The following is a 21,315-nucleotide window of genomic DNA, read 5'->3' as shown; positions in this document are numbered from 1 at the left end:
AATAGTTCAGCAAAAAATAAATTCTGTCATTATTTACTCACCCTCAAGTTGTTCCAAACCTGTATAAATGTCTTTGTTCTGTTAAACACAAAAAACGATATTTGGGAAAAAATGTCAGCAACGGACATTTCTGGGTTTTGTATTTTTTTTTTGGTCTGTTTAACACAAAGCAGATGTTTTGAGTTATTTAGGAAAACACTTCTGGAAGTCAATGATACCCTAGAAATCTATGTTGCTAACATTTTTCCAAATACCTTTCTTTGTGTTCAACAGAAAAAATGTACACAGGTTTGGAAAATCTAGAGGGTGAGTAATTCATCAGAGAATTTTCATTTTTGGGTGAACTATCCGTCTAAGTTCAACAATGGGTATAAAAGGAAGAAGTTTCTTAGATGCAAACATAAACATTATAACATCATTAACATTTACTTTAATTTCCACTGAGGTACTTCCTGTGGGTAATGTTTTTTTCTCTCCATTCTTCAACAGTGTAAGTCCAGGCTCACATGTAAACAGCTCTGTGTCTGTGAAAAGTCATCAGTCCAAAGGTGAAGTACCAAACTTCAGTGAGGAGACACCATCAGCTACCGAAAGGTATTTCATGTTTTTCATTGTTGAATGCACAGTCCATATGTAATACAATTCACCAGAATGAGTATTTATCAAAATATGCATAAATAAATGATTTTGTTCTCAGTCTTGCAGTCAACAGTGATTCAAATCATTCATAGTTTACAGCAGATCATTTAGCATTTGTATAATTTCAAAGAGATTCACTGAGATCACAAAATACCCTGATCAAGCCAAAAGCCTCAGCAATAAAACGACTCTCTTGTCAGGTGATGTGAAGGGCTCCTGAGTAAACATTAACAGGATGGCATTGTGTTATTGTCATAATCATGAGAATAACAATGCAGAGTTACCAGAGGTGTAAAGAGTACCTGAAAACCATACTTACTGTAAGGGAAGGTACATATACCTTGCAGCGATAAACAGTCCATTACAAGTTAAAAGTCACCAATTCCAAAACGACTTCAGTAAAAGTCTTGGAGTATATGATTTGAACAGTACTTAGTATTTCACTCATACTGTATGAAGGCTCAAAGAAGCACTAGTCCTCAACACTTAAGAGACATGTCAGTGAAATACAAGAAATAGTTCATTCGTGAGGAGAGTAATCGCATTTATTTTCTTAAATCATACGACTGAACACCTCAAAATTGCAACAAATTATGGTCGACACCAAACCCTAAGTCTGTGACAAACACCCAAGTCTCATTTAAGCTCAAGTGCTCCTCAGTAAACCAAAATCCTTCAAAAAGGTCTCTTGAATATAACGGACAAATAAAATAATGTTAAGTCAAATTAAAAAGTCAAAGCCTTTTTGCACTGGACATGCTCGTTTTGGCCTCATCGCCAGCTGGAGTCATGTCCTCATTTCACATAAAAACCACCAGCGATGGACAACAGCACTCGTATTCACATAAAGAAGCCATGTTGACAAGTCATAGTAGGTAAAGGCAAAATCCACAAGATATAGTACCTTCACCACCCTGTAAATGGCAATATGAATTATTTTGTTGCAGAAATAAACTGCTAAAATAGTTAGGTACCAGGTAAAATGTAATGTGTATGTCATGGTATGACTCAAGGTAGAGAACCCAAACGCAGGCAAACAGATGGTTGAGGGGTTAACACGGGTATTTATTATACAGATAAGACAAAACGGAAAAAACAAAACCCACAATGGGGAAAACAAGACAGGATACCTTTTACAGAAAACAAGAACACGGACTGACTAGACTATGAAAAAGAACAAACACTTGATATAAACACTGACTACACTTACTACGACACGGGGGGTAACAGGAACTTCGAAGGACAAGGTAACGATGAACAGAGCATAGAGCGTAGAGCATAGAGCGTACAGCGTAGAGATCGACAGATCTGGAACTACTTCAAAGGTGTGCGCTTAACTGAAAAATATTGAACACCTGTAGAACCTTCATCAGCCAATCAGAATCAAGCATTCCACATTCCTGTGGTATAACTATAAAATAAAATACACTATCCTGAAGCAATAATACCCAATGAATGGAGAAGGGATGCACCTTTATACAACATGAAATAGTTACTTTATATTCATTTTATTGTGTCCATTTATGAGGAATATGTGGCATTATGGATGTGACAATCCTGAAAATGGCTCTTACCTGACTATAAAAAATCCATGCACTAAAAATAAAACAAATGCTGTACAAATTTGAAGAGAGATCTCACATGGGTATTTGAACCACCAAATGTTAAAATCTGTGCTGTTACCATAGTAAAAACTATGTTAAAAAATGTAGTCAAGTAGAGAGTAAAAGTTGCTACTATCTTTATTACTCAGTATAACTGCAAAGTAGCCAAAAGATACTTAACTACAGTAACTGATTACATTTGCTCCACTACTTCACGCCACTGGTGATTAGTTATCACGCTAAAATCCCTTATTAATACCTGTTGAGAGAAAGAGAGAGGTTTTTTTCATTTGTCTGTCAAGTATTCACAGAAGAGATGGGTTTTAAGTCGTTTTTTTCATGTTGTGAGAGATGGACTGTAATACAATAGAAGTTCGCTCAAATACTGCGGAGCTAAACCATGTAGGGCTTTATAGGTAATAAGCAAGATCTTTAAGTTAGTGTGATGCTTTATAGGTACACTGTAAAAAATGTTCCGTAATTTTTACGGAAAAATACCGGCAGCTGTGGTTACCAGTAAAATTCCGTAAAAAATACAGGAAAAGAATGTAAACAGCTTTGCAGTTTAAAACTTCAGGGCACAAACTTCAAACTGTGAATGAACTTAATACATTTGAGTCTTTTATATTAACAACATTTCTTTATAGAAAATGAAAACTTGGTCCAAATGCATAAAAATGATAACATTACATTTACTTAATTTATTTCTTTGTAATTCATTATTAAAGTCACTTTTAAACAAAGCAACATGCAGCATGACATCAGAATATCTTTGCCTGACCGTGAGTTGAACACAGACTCCACTCTTCAGCTTAGTGGTGACCCACAAAATATTTTATTTCAGAAAAGAAAAGAAAAAATACAAATTCCGTAGTTTTTACGGAAAAATACCAGCAGCTGTGGTTACCAGCAAACTACCGTAAAATTAGGGGAACATCCTGTTTTTATTCATCCAATCAATATACAGTGGAAAACATGAGCCACACCCACTATTCATTTTGGAAACACGTCAGAATACTGAAGACGATCATCACTTCTGCTTCACAGGGACTGCAGCATAACAGCCATGACTTGATGCTTTATTGGTTTATTTAAAGTCACCGTTTTTGTGATCAGTGTTTGCTTTAGTTGCGATCTTTCAGCCGTCATAAATAAGTTTCCAGTTATCTTTGTGCTGCTATGACATTGTTTTATATAAAACATAGTTTTGTAGCAAATCACATCAAATGAAAGTGTGATAAGTTATTTACTAAGGTTTTTACTCTTTATCTGGGATGTTCATTAAATACTTATTGTATTTTTTGTTACAAACGCCTCAATGAATCTACTTTTAAAGTTCACATTTCCTGCAATTGTCAATATAAAAAGTATTTGAGCCGTTAAAAAGCTTGCATTATGTCTTTGACTCAGACATCAAGAATCAGTGTATGAATCTCAACAGTGGTGACTAACAAATGAAAAGCTTACAGCCGCAATGCATGCTGGGAGTCATTGATGAGTTTTGTGCTTTGATGATACCCAGAATGCATTGCGTTTATCTTTAGAGGTTTTTTTCTGTTGTCACCATTGTTGAGACAAACTGTTATATTCTAGATATCTGCTAGAACATTTATCATGTGTTAGATGTGCTGTTAAAGACATTCAGTATATTAATTAATTTCATTCAATATCATAAATGAGGACAACAAGGAACTTTAAAGCACTTCCTAAACTCTTGAACATGTACTTACTCACCAACACAAATAATTTAATGCGTTAGCTTTATCTGAGCTTTCCACCCACTTGAGTCAGTGTGTTTCAAATCATAGATGTCAATACTGGGGAAAGACTTCTTCACATGGAAATCAGAGGGTCAAGACCACAACTAAAGCAAACACTCTTCACCATAATGGTGACTCAACAAAACCATCAACATGTAAACTTGTGTTAATTCTCAATTAGAACTTTTGTAGACGTGCAACAGAAATAAAGTGACTGTGGTGTCTGTAAGTGTAGGTGATAATAGTGTTTGTGGAGTTGAAAAAGAACTCCTTGTTAAAACTACAGAATTTCACTGTTAATTTTACAGCATTTTTTACAGGGTTTTTCCATAAAAACAATGGAATTTTTGCTGTTCGTTTTACAGACAATTTTACAGTGTTTTTCTGTATTTTTTACGGACACTTTCTGATAACAGGTTTTTTATTGGAAAACAACAGAATTTTACTATTAATTTCACAGGCATTTTTTACAGTGTAACCAGTGCAATGTTGACAGAACCGGGCTAATATGTTCATTCCTTTTTTTATTAAAGGGAAATAAACAAAAAAAGGAAGCGTTTTTTGGGAGACGATAAACTTTGTAGGATATGTGAGAAATAATTGACGACGGGCCGTTCATTTATCGAAAGTAAATGCACACCTCGAGGTGGTCATGCGGCCACGACGTGAAGCAGAGCAAATTACTTTGTTGGTATTTTATAGTAATAAGCATGATATAAAAAAACAGAACAAGTATTCAATCGATGTTTATTTATTCATTTAGTCCCAGCTAAAGTTCTCGAAGTTGCATAGAAAGCTTGCAGGTGGTTATTAAAGCCGCCCTCTCTTTTTACCTCTTCAGCAGACGTATTTTTTGTTTTAAGCAAATCGTTGAACACATTTACTGCCCAAGCTGTTGTCTGTTTGGTGTTTTTTTATTGTGTTTTTCACCTTTAATTTTGTCTAGTTGTTCTTCAGTGACCGTTTTAGGACGTTTGCTAATGCCGGCTGCCTTTGATGTTGGCTATCCTTTTTTCATCTTCTGAACTGTCGAGTACTGCCAATTGACGAAATTTTCGTACTTTCCATGAATATTAAAAGATATTTCTGGAAATTTAAATCGTCTTCAATGTTGTTTGTGGTGGAGTAGCTACAGTTTAAATCCGCTATAACCTTAAACAACGCGCAGTGATATCGAACTGTAATTCGGTCGACAGATCTGGAACTACTTCAAAGGTGTGCGCTTAACTGAAAAATATTGAACACCTGTAGAACCTTCATCAGCCAATCAGAATCAAGCATTCCACATTCCTGTGGTATAACTATAAAATAAAATACACTATCCTGAAGCAATAATACCCAATGAATGGAGAAGGGATGCACCTTTATACAACATGAAATAGTTACTTTATATTCATTTTAATGTGTCCATTTATGAGGAATATGTGGCATTATGGATGTGACAATCCTGAAAATGGCTCTTACCTGACTATAAAAAATCCATGCACTAAAAATAAAACAAATGCTGTACAAATTTGAAGAGAGATCTCACATGGGTATTTGAACCACCAAATGTTAAAATCTGTGCTGTTACCATAGTAAAAACTATGTTAAAAAATGTAGTCAAGTAGAGAGTAAAAGTTGCTACTATCTTTATTACTCAGTATAACTGCAAAGTAGCCAAAAGATACTTAACTACAGTAACTGATTACATTTGCTCCACTACTTCACGCCACTGGTGATTAGTTATCACGCTAAAATCCCTTATTAATACCTGTTGAGAGAAAGAGAGAGGTTTTTTTCATTTGTCTGTCAAGTATTCACAGAAGAGATGGGTTTTAAGTCGTTTTTTTCATGTTGTGAGAGATGGACTGTAATACAATAGAAGTTTGCTCAAATACTGCGGAAATAAACAGTGGTGTAGTCTACGTGATACGCAGGTATACCCCGTATACCCACTAGAAAAGATCAAGAATTTCCGTATACCCACTTAAAAATGCGCAAGGATACGTAACAACATCGTTTGTGTCAGAAAAGCGCGACGCACTGACTTTTGGTGCAACAAGGAGATATGAAACCGAAGGGGATCATGAAAGGCATCATTTAAACTATTAGTGTTATCGTAAGCCTGCCCTCAAAGCTACTAGCGCTTCGTGCAGCTGCAGCAGGTGTTACACATAATGAGCCCGACGAGGCTCATGCGATGCTATACGCGGGGTCCTCACTCCTCGCGTTAGTGTTCCGGGGTCTCAATGTGCACACTGTTCGCCCGTGTATTATACTTTCTGCCTTTAAATCACCCCACTTTTAAAACCACTGTGTAGTCTTTAATAAAACGAGCATATTTGTTATCATTAACATTACTGCAAGTCATATTTTGACCGTTGGCATATTAAATTGTATCTAACTAGCCAACTTCACAAATGTTAATTTGTGTGTTGAATCAATACACGAGGGAGAAAGGGAGAGATAACTTATACTACAATGTTTATAATTGTTTTAGATGATAAGAGATGAGAACTCCTTACAAGCCTTATGAATGTCAAGCTAGAGACACTGCAAGCAATCTATAGGTGCAACAGGTGCTTGATAAAACTGCACAAATGTTCATTGTTAATTATTATAGTTCACTATCAATGTCAATTATAGATGCAACTTACATAAGTGTGTGAAAAATCGAGTTATTAGTGACGAGGATCAGAGTTTGATTTTAACCATTTTTTTTCAATATGATTTATTGTAAGTCTTTGACTTGGCCTTATTCAAACTTAATCAAAATTTTATGTTTATACTTTCACAAGATATTCTTCACATTATGTAGTTGCCCTGCTTAAAAAAACAATAGAACCCTGCCCAAAACACAAGATATGCAGATGGGAATCAATAGAAAAAAATTACAAAGAAATGTGGTTCATAAGGGTATTTAAATGGAAACCACTAGAATGTATGTAATACTATTTTTAGCAGGATGGGTTTATGTAGAAATAGTATATTACAAATAATGACTTAATAGCTTTTCACGTGTATCACTAATGTGCATTGAAAATTGCCAGCTGATAAAAGCTGTGCTTTAGTGACTGTATACATAAATAAAACTCTTAACTGACTGATTTAAAACCAGCATGTCCCCCCAGCTGTCATTGGCTATTGAAATCTTGCTGGCATATTCTATCCATGCATGCGTGAGTGTGGTGGTGCTCATGGGTTGTCGACCTGGTACTGTTGAGTAGGCTGGGGGGAATCAGAGTATACTCACTACAAAAAACTACCGCAGTATTTGAATCTGTATTTGATTCTGTTGAATCCACAGTTTAAATCTGTTCTAACGATTAAACTTGGCGCAGTGATATCGAACTGTCTGAACCGCTGGTAAAAACGTACTCGGTTACTAACGTAACCCCAGTTCCCTGAGATACGGGAACCAGTACTGCTTAGCAGGACGCTATGGGGAAAACTCCTTTTTCTCCGATCACTGAAGCTTTACGATAACGCAGTGAATACTGCACGGCCATTGGTGCATGTAAAGTAAAACTTTACGCCAATGGCAGCGAAGCTGCACAGACCTATGGCGATGGGGCCCGCCAAAAGGGGCGGGGCTAATGGCTATATAAGCAGACACAACGCCGTAAGGTCCTCAGGTTACTTCGACTGAAGCGACGACCATAGGCAGCTTGTAAGCACGGCCAGGAACGCAGTACTTGTTCCCGTATCTCAGGGAACCGAGGTTACGTTAGTAACCAAGTACGTTCCCTAGCGATGCTTCACTCATACTGCGTAGCAGGACGCTATGGGGAACCAGTATAATCTCGCCGTGCTACAAGTGCAACAAAAAACATCATATAATCCAGGAGCCGTGGCTCGAGGATAGGTATAAAGCAGGGAAGCCCTGCAGAAAACGGAAAATCCGGTTAATTGTCCCAAAAATGTGCTAGGTGCCGGTGTGGTTGAGGGCAACCACGGTCCGGAAGTCTAGTCTTAAGCAGAAAGGACCTATGCCTGTAAACCCGGAATGTCCAGACTGTAGAATCTGGTAAATGTGGAAGGCGAAGCCCAGCAGGCCGCCGCACAAATATCTGCTATAGAGACTCCGCTAGACCATGCCCATGAAGAGGCGACACCTCTGGTAGAATGGGCCCTTACTCCCGTGGGGCATTGAAGGCCCAAAGAAGAATATGCCAGCGCGATAGCCTCAACTATCCATTTAGATAGTATATGCTTCGTGACCGGGGACCCTTTGGTGCGGTCACCGAAGCAGACAAAAAGCTGTTCCGACCGCCTGAAGGTGGCGGAACGCTCAATGTAAATTTTAAGCGCTCTGACTGGACAGAGCAGATTAAGCTCCAGGTCCTGCTCAGAGACGGGGAGCGCAGATAATGTCACTACCTGTGCTCTAAACGGAGTAGAGAGCACCTTAGGTACGTAACCATGTCTTGGTTTGAGGACTACCCTAGAGTCATCAGGCCCAAATTCAAGACATGAGGGGCTCACAGAGAGCGCCTGCAGATCACCCACACGTTTTACCGATGTTAATGCTAGAAGCAGTGCGGTTTTATGCGTTAGGGGACGGAGGTCCACGGACTGCAGAGGCTCGAAGGAAGAACCCTTCAGAGCTCTAAACACAGTAGGTAGATCCCATATGGGAACGGTGAGGGGGCGAGGAGGGCATAGCCGGCTGGAACCCCTCAAGAAACGAACAATCAAGTCGTTCTTTCCCACTCCTTGGCCCGCTTTGGGGGCATGGGAGGCTGCGATTGCTGCCACATAAACCTTGAGTGTGGAAGGGGAGCGGCCCTTATCCAACAGCTCTTGCAAGAAGGACAGAATTAGTGATATGTCACAGGATTCTGGGTCTGTGCCGCGAGTTGCACACCAGGCGGAGAAGACAGACCACTTAAGGGTATAGAGTCGTCTCGTAGATGGAGCTCTAGCCTGTGATATCGTGTTCATGACACTCTCGGGGAGGATCGTAGGCTCCCGTCGAGAGGCCAAAGGTGCAGAGCCCACAGCTCTGGCTGGGGGTGCCAAATCGTGTCGCCTGCCTGAGAGAGGAGGTCCCGTCTCAGGAGAATAGGCCACGGGGCTGCTACAAGTAGCTGAGACAGTTCCGCAACCCAAGGCTGGTTCTTCCAGAGTGGGGCTTCGAACAGCACTGTGTGTGCCTGTTCTTTTTATTCTCCCAATCGTCTGTGGTATAAGAGCGATCGGGGGGAAGGCATAGAGGAGCCGGTTGGGCCAGCTGTGGGCCAAGGCGTCCTTGTACTTCCAAAAATAGGTTGGGCAATGAGTGTTGTCTTCTGAGGCAAAAAGGTTGACTTCTGCCTTGCCGAAGACTTCCAAGATTTTCTGAACCGACCTGGGGTGGAGCGTCCATTCCTCTGAAGGGACGGTGCTCAGAGATTGCATATCTGCTCGCTGGTTCAGTCTGCCCGGCACATGAGTTGCCCTCAGTGAGCACAGATTGCACTGGGCCTATTCCAAGAGGCGTAGTACCAGGGAAAAAAAAGGCGTCTTAAGGAGGGGCCTCCCTGGTGATTTATGTAGGACACCAATGCCATGCTGTCCGATCGGACTAAGACGTGGCGTTCCCGTAAGACCGGCAGGAAGTAGCGAAGGGCCAGCCCTACTGCCTGCAAATCCAGGTAGTTGATGTGCAGTCCCTTTTCCTGAATCGACCAGTGGCCGAAGGCCGGTGCGCCATCGCACAGAGCCCCCCAACCCATGTTGGAGGCATCTGTCTTGATCACCTTTCGACTGCATGTGATGCCCATGGGCACACCCTTCTCCAACCAAGGAATATCCTTCCATGGGGCTAGAGCAGATACACAGACTTGATCCACCCAGATGCGTAGGCATCCAAGATGCCAAGCGTGTTGTGGAACTCTTGGTTTCAGGCAGTACTGCAGTAGACGGATCCGAAGAACACCTAAGCGGCTGCGAGTAGGTTCCTCCAGAGAGGACCACTCTAAACCCAGCTCTTCCACAGCCTTAGCGAGGACTTAGAGAGGGGGCGGGGTCAAAAACTGAGCCCGATAGCTCCTCCCCGTCTGAAGCCACTAATGACATGTGGTCGTCTTCCTCGAATTCGCTTCCGCCAAACGAGACCACGTCACCGGTGGAGGCAGCTCCGCCTGAGAGAAACGAACAGGTGAAATTTCTCTCTGTGGAGAAGGCGAGTCACACTGAGGGGACGTGAGCCCGCACTTCCCAGAGCGCTTAGTTCCTCTACCCTGCTGCTTCGTCCCCACAGAATGAAGCGGGAGTGATCGAGGAGCGGAATCGCTCTCTGAAAAGAATGCTTTCCGCAAGCGCAGAGAGGAGAGACTCATGCTCACACAGTGAGGGCCATCCGTCTCTCTGAGTGCGTCTTGAGCGTGGGAAACTCCCAAGCATGAGACGCACTCGCCGTGACCGTCAGCAGCCTGGAGGTGGACCCCACACGAGTGACAGGGACGGCGCGACATTTGCAACAACGCAGCAGGAAATTTGCTTGGAAAATTTGCCTTTTAGAGCTCTTTGCCGGATAGCGGCAGGGAAAAAGATACAGCGCTGCTGAAACAAGTGGAATCGCTGAGCAGAGAGGTCCAATCCGCTGCAAGGCTCTTTCGACGGCGAAGCTATCAGTCTGGGTAGCGAGGTAGAAGTCGTCGCTGAAGGAGAAGAGATCTGAAGACCCTACGGCGATGTGTCTGCTTATATAGCCATTAGCCCACCCCTTTTGGCAGGCACCATCGCCATAGGTGCGTGCAGCTTCGCTGCCATTGGCGTAAAGTTTTACATTACATGCACCAATGGCCATTCACTGCGTTATTGTAAAGCTTCAGTCATCTGAGAAAAAGGAGTTTTCCCCATAGCGTCCTGCTACGCAGTACGAGTGAAGTATCGATAGGGAACATATTTTTTTCGTGGTATGGTTGAAATTTTCATGGAATTGCCCTATTAATGATTACCCTAAAAATATGAAACTATGGAAGAATCGCATAAAAATGAAAGTGCTTTAATTACGGATATAAAGCAAAATATATGACATGTAAAGCGGCCCTTGTGTCAGTCAATTTCTTTTTAATGTATTTAAAGGAATAGTTCACCAAAAAATAAATTATGTTATTATTTACTCACTCTCAAGTTGCTCCAAACCTGTATAAATGTCTTTGTTCTGTTAAACACAAAAAACAATATTTGGGAAAAAATGTCAGCAACGGACATTTCTGGGTTTTGTATTTTTTTGTTCTGTTTAACACAAAGGAGCTGTTTTGAGTTATTTAGGAAAACACTTCTGGTGCACCTTTATACTATCGAAGTCAATGATGCCCTAGAAATCTTAGTTGCTAACATTTTTCCAAATACCTTTCTTTGTATTCAACAGACAAAATGTATACTGGTTTGGAAAATCTAGAGGGTGAGTAATTCATCAGAGAATTTTCATTTTTGGGTGAACTATCTAAGTTCAACAATGGGTATAAAATGAAGAAGTTTCTTTGATGCAAACATAAACATTATAACAGCATTAACATTTACTTTAATTTCCACTGAGGTACTTCCTGTGGGTAATGTTTTTATGTTCTTCAACAGTGAAAGTCCAGGCTCATGTGTATTCAGCTCTGCGTCTGTGGAAAGTCATCAGTCCAAAGGTGAAGTACCAAACTTCAGCGAGGAGACACCATCAGCTACCAAAAGGTATTTCATGTTTTTCATTGTTGAATGTGTAATACACTTCACCAGAATGAGTATTTATTATCAAAATATGCATAGATGAAAGTTGTGGATCTCAGTCTTGCAGTCAACAGTGATTCAAAGCATTCATAGTTTACAGCAGATCATTAAGCATTTGGATTATTTCAAAGAGATTCACTGAGATCACAAAATACCCTGATCAAGCCAAAAGCCTCAGCAATAAAACGACTCTTGTCAGGTGATGTGAAGGGCTCCTGAGTAAACATTAACAGGATGGCATTGTGTGATTGTCACAATCATGAGAATAATAATGCTCAGATAGTTAGCACACTAAAATCCCTAATAAAGATTGAGGAACGGTCAGCACTGAAAGGTTTCATTCTCTCTGCTCTTTATGTTGTTAGTGAAAGTCAAGGCTCACATGTAAACAGCTCTGTGTCTGTGAAAAGTCATCAATCCAAAGGGGAAGTACCAAACTTCGGTGAGAAGACATCATCGGCTACCAAAAGGTATCCATGCGTTTTTCATTATTGAATGCACAGTCCGTGTGTAATACAATTCATCAGAATGAGTATTTATTATCAAAATATGCATAAATGAAAGTTGTGGACCTCAGTCTTGCATGCAACAGTGAGTCAAAGCATTCATAGTTTACAGCAGATCATTTAGCATTTGGATTATTACCAAGAGTTTCATCAGTAAACCAAAATCCTTCAAAAAGGTCTCTTGAATATAACGGACAAATAAAATATTGTTCAGGAAAATTAAAAAGTCAAAGCCTTTTTGCACTGGACATGCTGGTTTTGGCCTCTGCTTATACCACGGTGTGGTGAGGAAGGTGGGACGAGAGCCGTGGGGCGGGGCCGGTAGAGTGACTGATAGTTGGAAACAGCTGTGCGCACACCGGTCCCGCCAGCGATGGACAACAGCACTCGTATTCACATAAAGTTGAAAAGTCATAGTAAGTAAAGGCAAAATCCACAAGATATAGTACCTTCACCACCCTGTAAATGGCTATATTAATTATTTTGTTGCAAAAATAAACTGCTGCTAAAATAGTTAGGTGCCAGTTAAAATGTAATGTGTAATTGCATTAGACATTACAAATGTTGTGGAGTAAGATATACTTGTTCAAAAATGTAGTCAAGTAGAGAGTAAAAGTTGCTACTATCTTTATTACTCAGTATAACTGCAAAGTAGCCAAAAGATACTTAACTACAGTAACTGATTACATTTGCTCCACTACTTCACGCCACTGGTGATTAGTTATCACGCTAAAATCCCTTATTAATACCTGTTGAGAGAAAGAGAGAGGCTTTTTTCATTTGTCTGTCAAGTATTCACAGAAGAGATGGGTTTTAAGTCGTTTTTTTCATGTTGTGAGAGATGGACTGTAATACAATAGAAGTTTGCTCAAATACTGCGGAAATAAACAGTGGTGTAGTCTACGTGATACACAGGTATACCCCGTATACCCACTAGAAAAGATCAAGAATTTCCGTATACCCACTTAAAAATGCGCAAGGATACGTAACAACATCGTTTGTGTCAGAAAAGCGCGACGCACTGACTTTTGGTGCAACAAGGAGATATGAAACCGAAGGGGATCATGAAAGGCATCATTTAAACTATTAGTGTTATCGTAAGCCTGCCCTCAAAGCTACTAGCGCTTCGTGCAGCTGCAGCAGGTGTTACACATAATGAGCCCGACGAGGCTCATGCGATGCTATACGCGGGGTCCTCACTCCTCGCGTTAGTGTTCCGGGGTCTCAATGTGCACACTGTTCGCCCGTGTATTATACTTTCTGCCTTTAAATCACCCCACTTTTAAAACCACTGTGTAGTCTTTAATAAAAACGAGCATATTTGTTATCATTAACATTACTGCAAGTCATATTTTGACCGTTGGCATATTAAATTGTATCTAACTAGCCAACTTCACAAATGTTAATTTGTGTGTTGAATCAATACACGAGGGAGAAAGGGAGAGATAACTTATACTACAATGTTTATAATTGTTTTAGATGATAAGAGATGAGAACTCCTTACAAGCCTTATGAATGTCAAGCTAGAGACACTGCAAGCAATCTATAGGTGCAACAGGTGCTTGATAAAACTGCACAAATGTTCATTGTTAATTATTATAGTTCACTATCAATGTCAATTATAGATGCAACTTACATAAGTGTGTGAAAAATCGAGTTATTAGTGACGAGGATCAGAGTTTGATTTTAACCATTTTTTTTCAATATGATTTATTGTAAGTCTTTGACTTGGCCTTATTCAAACTTAATCAAAATTTTATGTTTATACTTTCACAAGATATTCTTCACATTATGTAGTTGCCCTGCTTAAAAAAACAATAGAACCCTGCCCAAAACACAAGATATGCAGATGGGAATCAATAGAAAAGGCATAAATTCAAAAAAATAACAAAGAAATGTGGTTCATAAGGGTATTTAAATGGAAACCACTAGAATGTATGTAATACTATTTTTAGCAGGATGGGTTTATGTAGAAATAGTATATTACAAATAATGACTTAATAGCTTTTCACGTGTATCACTAATGTGCATTGAAAATTGCCAGCTGATAAAAGCTGTGCTTTAGTGACTGTATACATAAATAAAACTCTTAACTGACTGATTTAAAACCAGCATGTCCCCCCAGCTGTCATTGGCTATTGAAATCTTGCTGGTATATTCTATCCATTGTAGCGTTTTTAGCTGCTTGTTAAATTACGGATGAGTTTACTCATCAAATAAGATTCTCCACCAGATCTATCAAGATCAAACATATATGAAGTGAGTTGTTAAAACGTCAAATTCAGTCAAGGAATTAGTTTAGCTCAAAGGCAAATATGTATAATAATCGTCATTACACATACATATTTTACAATTCTGATTAGCAGTATAGTGATACAAATCCTATATGTATTCGTCCAGCAAATGCATCAATGATTTATACACTAACGTTATCTCATGACCATAAGTAACGTGACTTTACCAAACAAAATTTAAGAGCAGAGGTAGCATAGATCGAAACACAGTTTAAGTGACCAAGTTTGTGAGCGTGAACAAAGAGAACCCATCACAAATGCCTTTATGGGTTTTTATTAAACTCTACTCTACATGGTAAACAAAATGAAGACAAACAAATACATGAAACACAAATGCGCTAGGATGCGCAGAGAGAGAGAGAGAGAGAGAGTGAGAGGGCATGGCCTCGAGGCCGGTAAAACATGTCTGAAAACCATTAAAATCATCTTTAACAAAGAGGCACGATCTTAACGCAGCTAATCTATATTTAGAAACGGATACTTGCAATATTGTTGTTGGACCAATATCTGTATGCGCGTTGATGGAAATCTTGAATGGTTTCAGAGTGCAGTCCTGTTGAAACGCTGAGTTTGGGTTCTGAGTCCAAAGTTCCATGGCCTAAACGGACTCCCCAGAGGGGAGTCCCTTGGAGTGTCTTCTCGTCCTCTTTCTTTTCCTTTTGTGATTCCAAAAGTCCACTGAAAACATGGTTCGGTGATGGTGTTTTAAATGCATACCTGCCCTGCCCCCAGATGGTCTGCGGGCCAATGCCATGAAAGTGAAAAGGGGGCCTAAGAAAGATCCTTTGTTTCTCATGGCACCTCATTTGCATAGCTCTGACAGTTTGGTCAGTTTGCGTTTAATACCTAAACTTAGTTATGGGCATAGTATGATGTGTGCTATGTTTTTTTATAACATAGCTCATCATATAGGGAATTCAAAGATGTGTAGTTACATATGAAACATGCAAGGCATTGAACTGTGAACGTATGAATACGTCAAATGAACCCTGAATCAAAACTTGCATATCTAACAAATACATAGCACGAGCGACAACACACAACCTAGACATTTAGATACATTTACAGAGAAGAATAGTTTAAATCAAATAAGTTCCTATTTGTCAGAGAAGTTTCTCTGCTTGGTCTCATGTCTTAAGTAAGAGATGAGACAGAGACTTATCAACAATGCTTTGAAGCGAAGGAGTCGTAAATATCCAACAGAGGAACCAAATGGTTATAACACTCTCTGTGAGAGTTCAACCTAAAACCAGACCCCATGGAGCTAGGTTTCCTTTGGTCTTTGAAGATGTGATCTTAATACCTAGACAAAAGGGAGTGAGAGGTTGAATGGCTTGATCCATACACTACGTATCCCCCCTTTCAGAAGAGGAAGTGCGAATGTAAACTTCAGCTGACGATGGATAGTTGGATCATGATGGCGGGATCACTGGAGGTTCCTATTGGTCCACAGGATCTCGACATACAGGCAGAGAATGCTCCCGAGTGGTCAGGCATTGTCTTTTTATTGGGTACCTTTCATCTTTTCGATCCTGCTTAGACATCAAGGGAGAGCACCCCTGCACCTGTTTGCTGGTTCTGGCAACAGGTTGGTTAGGGTGTGTCCTGTCTCCACAGAGATGCACAGCAGCAGTCATGGATGAAACAACAGGTGGGATGGAATGTTGGCTTCCACACAAATGCCTGTAGTCCTGTGTCATGGGGAGGGGTGTTGTCTACATATCCCCAACCGTCTCAAGTAGCTGGGCAAAGTTATGATACCAAATCTTGTTACTCACTTCACTTTCCTGTTGTGAATCTTGCCGGGTGCAGCATGCTCTCTGGCCTTCACATGTTCTGCAGTGATTGCTGGGCAAAGGCTGGTGTCACACTCCGGGGTCTTTCATTGAAGTACTGGTGAGCGGTGTAGGACAAGGTTGGGGTCTCATTGCTGGCCCTGGCGATGTTGTGGTGGTGCCGTCTGACCTCATTCTGTGGTAAGAGCCATGTTCTGCTGGTGCTTGGTTACCCTCCTTTCGTTCTGGTCACGCTGTCAGTTTAGACCAGTGTTAAGGCAGTGTTTGGCAAGTCCAGCTTTCAGATGGAACTACGTCCAGCAAGGGTAAATCAGGCATGTGGTGAAGCGCAGGTGCCATTTGGTGTGTACATGGCACCGTCTTGAGCGCTCGTTTACATGAGTGGGCAGTTCTTTTAACATTTCACGAACCTTGTAGGTGGTGTCCTGTGTAGCCCAGGATGCAGCTAGCTTGGGATGTAATGTCATGTGGTTCTGTGAGTGGGGCCACATAGTTGACATTAGTTCTGCATCATTGTCTTTGTGACGAGCAGCTGTAGCACTGGCCGTTGATGGCAGGTGCAGGGCGTGGTCCATCTCCTTGGACTGGTAATCCGCTGTCATGCTCTTCATAAAGACATTGTTCAAAATCTTTGGTAACTGTACTCACTTGTACAGTATGCATGCTGCAAAAAGCTGACTTATTCAGTAAATAGGGGGTGTGGCTTCCAGAGTGGGCCATGCTCCACGTATTCCCTTGAATATGTGTGGTTGAAGGCTTGGTCACACTGTGTGTTGAGCTGAACAGTGACCCCTTTTGGTGAATGCAGGTACAACAGTCTAATTTATTCACCAGAGTGCAAAACTCTGGGCTGTTCTAGTAGATCGTAGAATGTTCTCGCAGTTGAGAGGGCCCCCCATGGGGCTGTGAGATTAGCGAGAACCAGGAAGTAGCAGGTTCAGCATTGGTTATTCCCTTTCAAGTTCAAGGCACAGGTGTCCTTGGCCGTTTTTGTGGTTGACAGGCATGAGTCCAATGGAAACTGCGCGCACTTGACAGAAGAGGAAATGTCTGAAACTGGTGTTGTTGGAGAGAGAGTGTGAACAGTGTAAAGCTGATGTCTGAGATATCTGCCCATGGTTCCTGTAGGGTGACATGTTCATCTTGTAATAGGATGACTGTCTCTGTGGTCGACCAGCAGGTTACAGAGATCTGGACATTTTCCTCAGACGGAGGGCATTCAAAAGGGTTGTTTGTTTCACATGCCACTTGTGGTCAAAAAGAGTCTGATTTGGACTTTAAATCCTCCTGTTGAGGTTTCTTGTGGAATCAGCTCCTTTGATGTCCCCAGGATCTCTGCTGTCTCAGACGTAGTTGCACTGTTCTTTTGCTCTCTGGGGAGGTGTCATCCATGGTGTTGAGATGAATTCCTCGATGACTGTTGGGCCGGAACGAGTCAGTGGCTCCTAGGTTGCCAGCTGGGTTTCCACAGGGCGCCGTCTTACGAGTTCGAAGAAAGTGGTGACACTGTGTTGTCTCAGGGCATCCTGTCTGGTGCTTGGCTGTTCCCGGCAGGCTGTAACATCTGCTGAGTCTCTGCTGAAGATCTGCTACTGTGGTGGACTCTCCATAGTCAGTTCTTTGTGATGTGCAGAGATAGGCAGGATTTACACAGTCTTTATGGAGGCGGCGCTATGTTCTCTGTAGTTCCGCAGATATCAAGTGATCGTGGCGGAAGAAGGCTGTAGCGCTTAGGTTATGACTCAAAGTGTGATGCGGATTTCTGAGGGAGAAGAGTTTTGCTTTGAAGTCTTCTTTCCTTTTGGCCCGTTCTGTCGTCTGACATAGGCTCACATGCTGGCTGTAGCAGATGTGTTGTAGCTGCTGAAATCCGCTTTGACAGTATCTGACTGCTGGCATAGGATGCTGTGGTCCTCTTGGCTGGAGGTGATCCTAAGCAGGTGATCTGTCTCTTGTGATCACAATGGGCAGTGTTAATGACTGAGAGTCAATGTTTTGCAGGTAGGCATTTGTTGTGGCCTCCTGCAGTGTTCATGGTGACAGCATTTAGTGGTGACAGCTGTCATGTTTCTGGCCAGCTTGCTGGGGTCTGTGGGGCCATGCAGCGTATGTGTCTGCAGGTTCTTCTGGATTGTTCCTGCCCCACCTCTCTGTGTTTGCTGGCTAGAAAGGTGTGAATAGTGGGGTTTCACCCACCCCCCTTTTCGCAGCTTTGGGCTTTTAGCTGGGGGACACGACAGGGGAGAATCTGTTGCATTCACCTGTCTGTTCACACTGTAGTCTGCAAGCTAAGTTCAGTTCATTTTGATTCCGTTGCTGAGTCATGGCTTGGACTTCAGCATGGACTGCTTGCAGAGGGCCTTTATAGGCCTTGGCCGTGGCATTGGGTTGCTGTCTGCCGGGGCCATTATAGAGAGCTTCTGCATCTTGGAGTTTTCCTACCAGCTCCTCTCTGGCGTCTGCTCCAATAGCTCTCTTTGCTCAGTCTGTGTTGCTCAGGACTCTTGTAGCTTTTCATCTCCTCCTGTAGCTCCTGGTCCTCTTCATCCTCTGTCGTTTGCAGGTCCAGCTGGTCTGGGCGGTTCTGCAGGTGCTTCTGGCTCTAGTAGGACGATCTGGTCGGGGGCGTGGTCACCGATGATCCTGGCTGTGCACTTCAGATGAGTTCTTGGCTCTCTGTAGTTGTAGCTCTGGTTCAGATCGTGGTCCATTCGCCGGATTAGGTCGTCCGACCAACTGCTCTCAGTGCAGTTGCCGTGTGCCGATGTTGGTCCCAGGCAGGAGTCCATCGCAGCGCTTTGCCTGGTCTCTAGCTGGACTGGCAGGTGACAGGATTGGATGGTCTGGACAAATTGAGACACAGGGGAGAGAGAAAGGCACAAACAGCAAGATGCAAGTCCGTACAGATCTACTGAGCTAAATATGTGGGCTATGTGTTGAATGCTTAACTGAGTTGGTCAGTTAGTGACGCAAACTAAACGCTTATTATCCTAGCCGTGAAGGCGGGGACGGATAATTGTGTGGGTGAACACAGGAAAATTATGAAAAACGTTGCTGAAGAGTTTTACCTATGAGGTCATTCTGTGACTTAGGCTATTCGATTCATCAACATAATTACCAAAAATTTAACTGATGTTCAGACAGGTTCAGTCTCTGATAAGAAGAAAAACAAAACCACATAAATCCAGAGAAATAGAGGTTAGAATAGAGAAAGAGGGTTTCTTCTTCACTTGGGAGTTAATCCCAAACACTTTAAAGAGTGCAATCTGATTGTTTTGATCAAAGTTTAAATTCAATTAAGTTGGTTTAATTAAAATTCAAGTATTATCAAATACAATTCTAACTGCAAGGAAGAGAATGTTAGCAACCCTGATTCAAATAAAGAAAAATCAAATCGTCAAAACAAAGTGGAATAATATTAATTACTATTATAGTTTGTATATAACAACAAATAATAAATATTCTCAAATACAGTGAACCGTAAAATAGCAGAATAATGAAATCATAAAATCAAACAAAAGGAGAGACTGGCTGAGACTTCACACCTAGCGTTGCCCAAACAAAAGGGAGAAGTGTTAAGACACTTTAAGACAAACTGACCTCTAGTGTTAGTAGAAGGTTAAACGTCTTCTGCCGGACTTCCGGTTCCACAACTCTGTGTGGAATTACACTTGCGTTTACGCACAGTTTCTATGGCGACGAGTGTAATTTAATCGCGTGTCTAATGGCTCGTGTCAGTTTACTGAACACGGGTACATGGCTTTTCAACCTACACAAACAATAAACACACAATACTACACTTTAACTGACTAACGGGATTTCTTCGCCGTCCTGAAAGTTATTTGTGTACTTGGTCGGGATTCTTCGTCGACCGTTACATAAAACAAAAACACACAATACTACACTTTAACTGACTAACGGGATTTCTTCGCCGTCCTGAAAGTTATTTGTGTACTTGGTCGGGATTCTTCGTCGACCGTAACATAAAACAAAAAACACACAATACTACACTTTAACTGACTAACGGGATTTCTTCGCCGTCCTGAAAGTTATTTGTGTACTTGGTCGGGATTCTTGTTAAACCCCCCGTTAAACAGTAAAACTGACCCGGAGTTATTTACTAATAAAATCCGCTGGGTTAAGCGAATGGGAGAAACATTATCAGCTAGCTACACTGATTGTTCACCCCAGGGAGCGCAGTAGCTTAGTTCATTAGCACTGGAATTCACATCAGTAACACCTAAAGCTATGCATTAAAAATAAGGCCTTTGGTAAGATGAGGGAGGAACATCGCTCGCTCTGTCTTCTTCGCTCTAAAAGAGGATTTCTTCGCTCAATTTAGGCGGTAAAATAATAATACAGTGCGCTATAAAGAGATTTCTTCGTCTTTATGCTGTCACTAAATCTTTAACAGAGTTTGAGGTTTTCTTTGCGAGAAGCTCAAGAGTCTGCTAAGGATAGGTGGGCGGGTCCCCACCTTCATTCATACATATCAAAGTGCAATTTAACAGAGTATCTGGTTTCAATAAACACACATAAAAACACACATGAATAATCACTGAGTTCTGCTCACAAAACAAGGTTTAAAACTGCGCCCGCATTCTCTCCACCAATTTATGTAGCGTTTTTAGCTGCTTGTTAAATTACGGATGAGTTTACTCATCAAATAAGATTCTCCACCAGATCTATCAAGATCAAACATATATGAAGTGAGTTGTTAAAACGTCAAATTCAGTCAAGGAATTAGTTTAGCTCAAAGGCAAATATGTATAATAATCGTCATTACACATACATATTTTACAATTCTGATTAGCAGTATAGTGATACAAATCCTATATGTATTCGTCCAGCAAATGCATCAATGATTTATACACTAACGTTATCTCATGACCATAAGTAACGTGACTTTACCAAACAAAATTTAAGAGCAGAGGTAGCATAGATCGAAACACAGTTTAAGTGACCAAGTTTGTGAGCGTGAACAAAGAGAACCCATCACAAATGCCTTTATGGGTTTTTATTAAACT

At 41.3% G+C, this 21,315-nt stretch overlaps 1 protein-coding gene across 2 annotated transcripts in view; it reads left to right on the top strand.

Annotated features, from left to right (window-relative positions):
• Positions 1–21,315, top strand: part of LOC130411709 (protein NLRC5-like) — a 93,194-nt gene that overhangs the window by 5,909 nt on the left and 65,970 nt on the right. For both annotated transcript variants that reach the window (XM_056736531.1, XM_056736530.1), the window contains exons 3-5: positions 490–594; positions 11,552–11,656; positions 12,058–12,162. In XM_056736531.1, the coding sequence (XP_056592509.1) occupies positions 490–594; positions 11,552–11,656; positions 12,058–12,162 (315 nt within the window). The remainder of the gene's footprint in view (positions 1–489; positions 595–11,551; positions 11,657–12,057; positions 12,163–21,315) is intronic.

Source organism: Triplophysa dalaica, chromosome 22 (genome assembly GCF_015846415.1).
Source record: "Triplophysa dalaica isolate WHDGS20190420 chromosome 22, ASM1584641v1, whole genome shotgun sequence".
NCBI lineage: Eukaryota > Metazoa > Chordata > Actinopteri > Cypriniformes > Nemacheilidae > Triplophysa > Triplophysa dalaica.
Note: the sequence above shows the minus strand (reverse complement) of the source record. Positions and strands in the feature narration are given on the sequence as shown.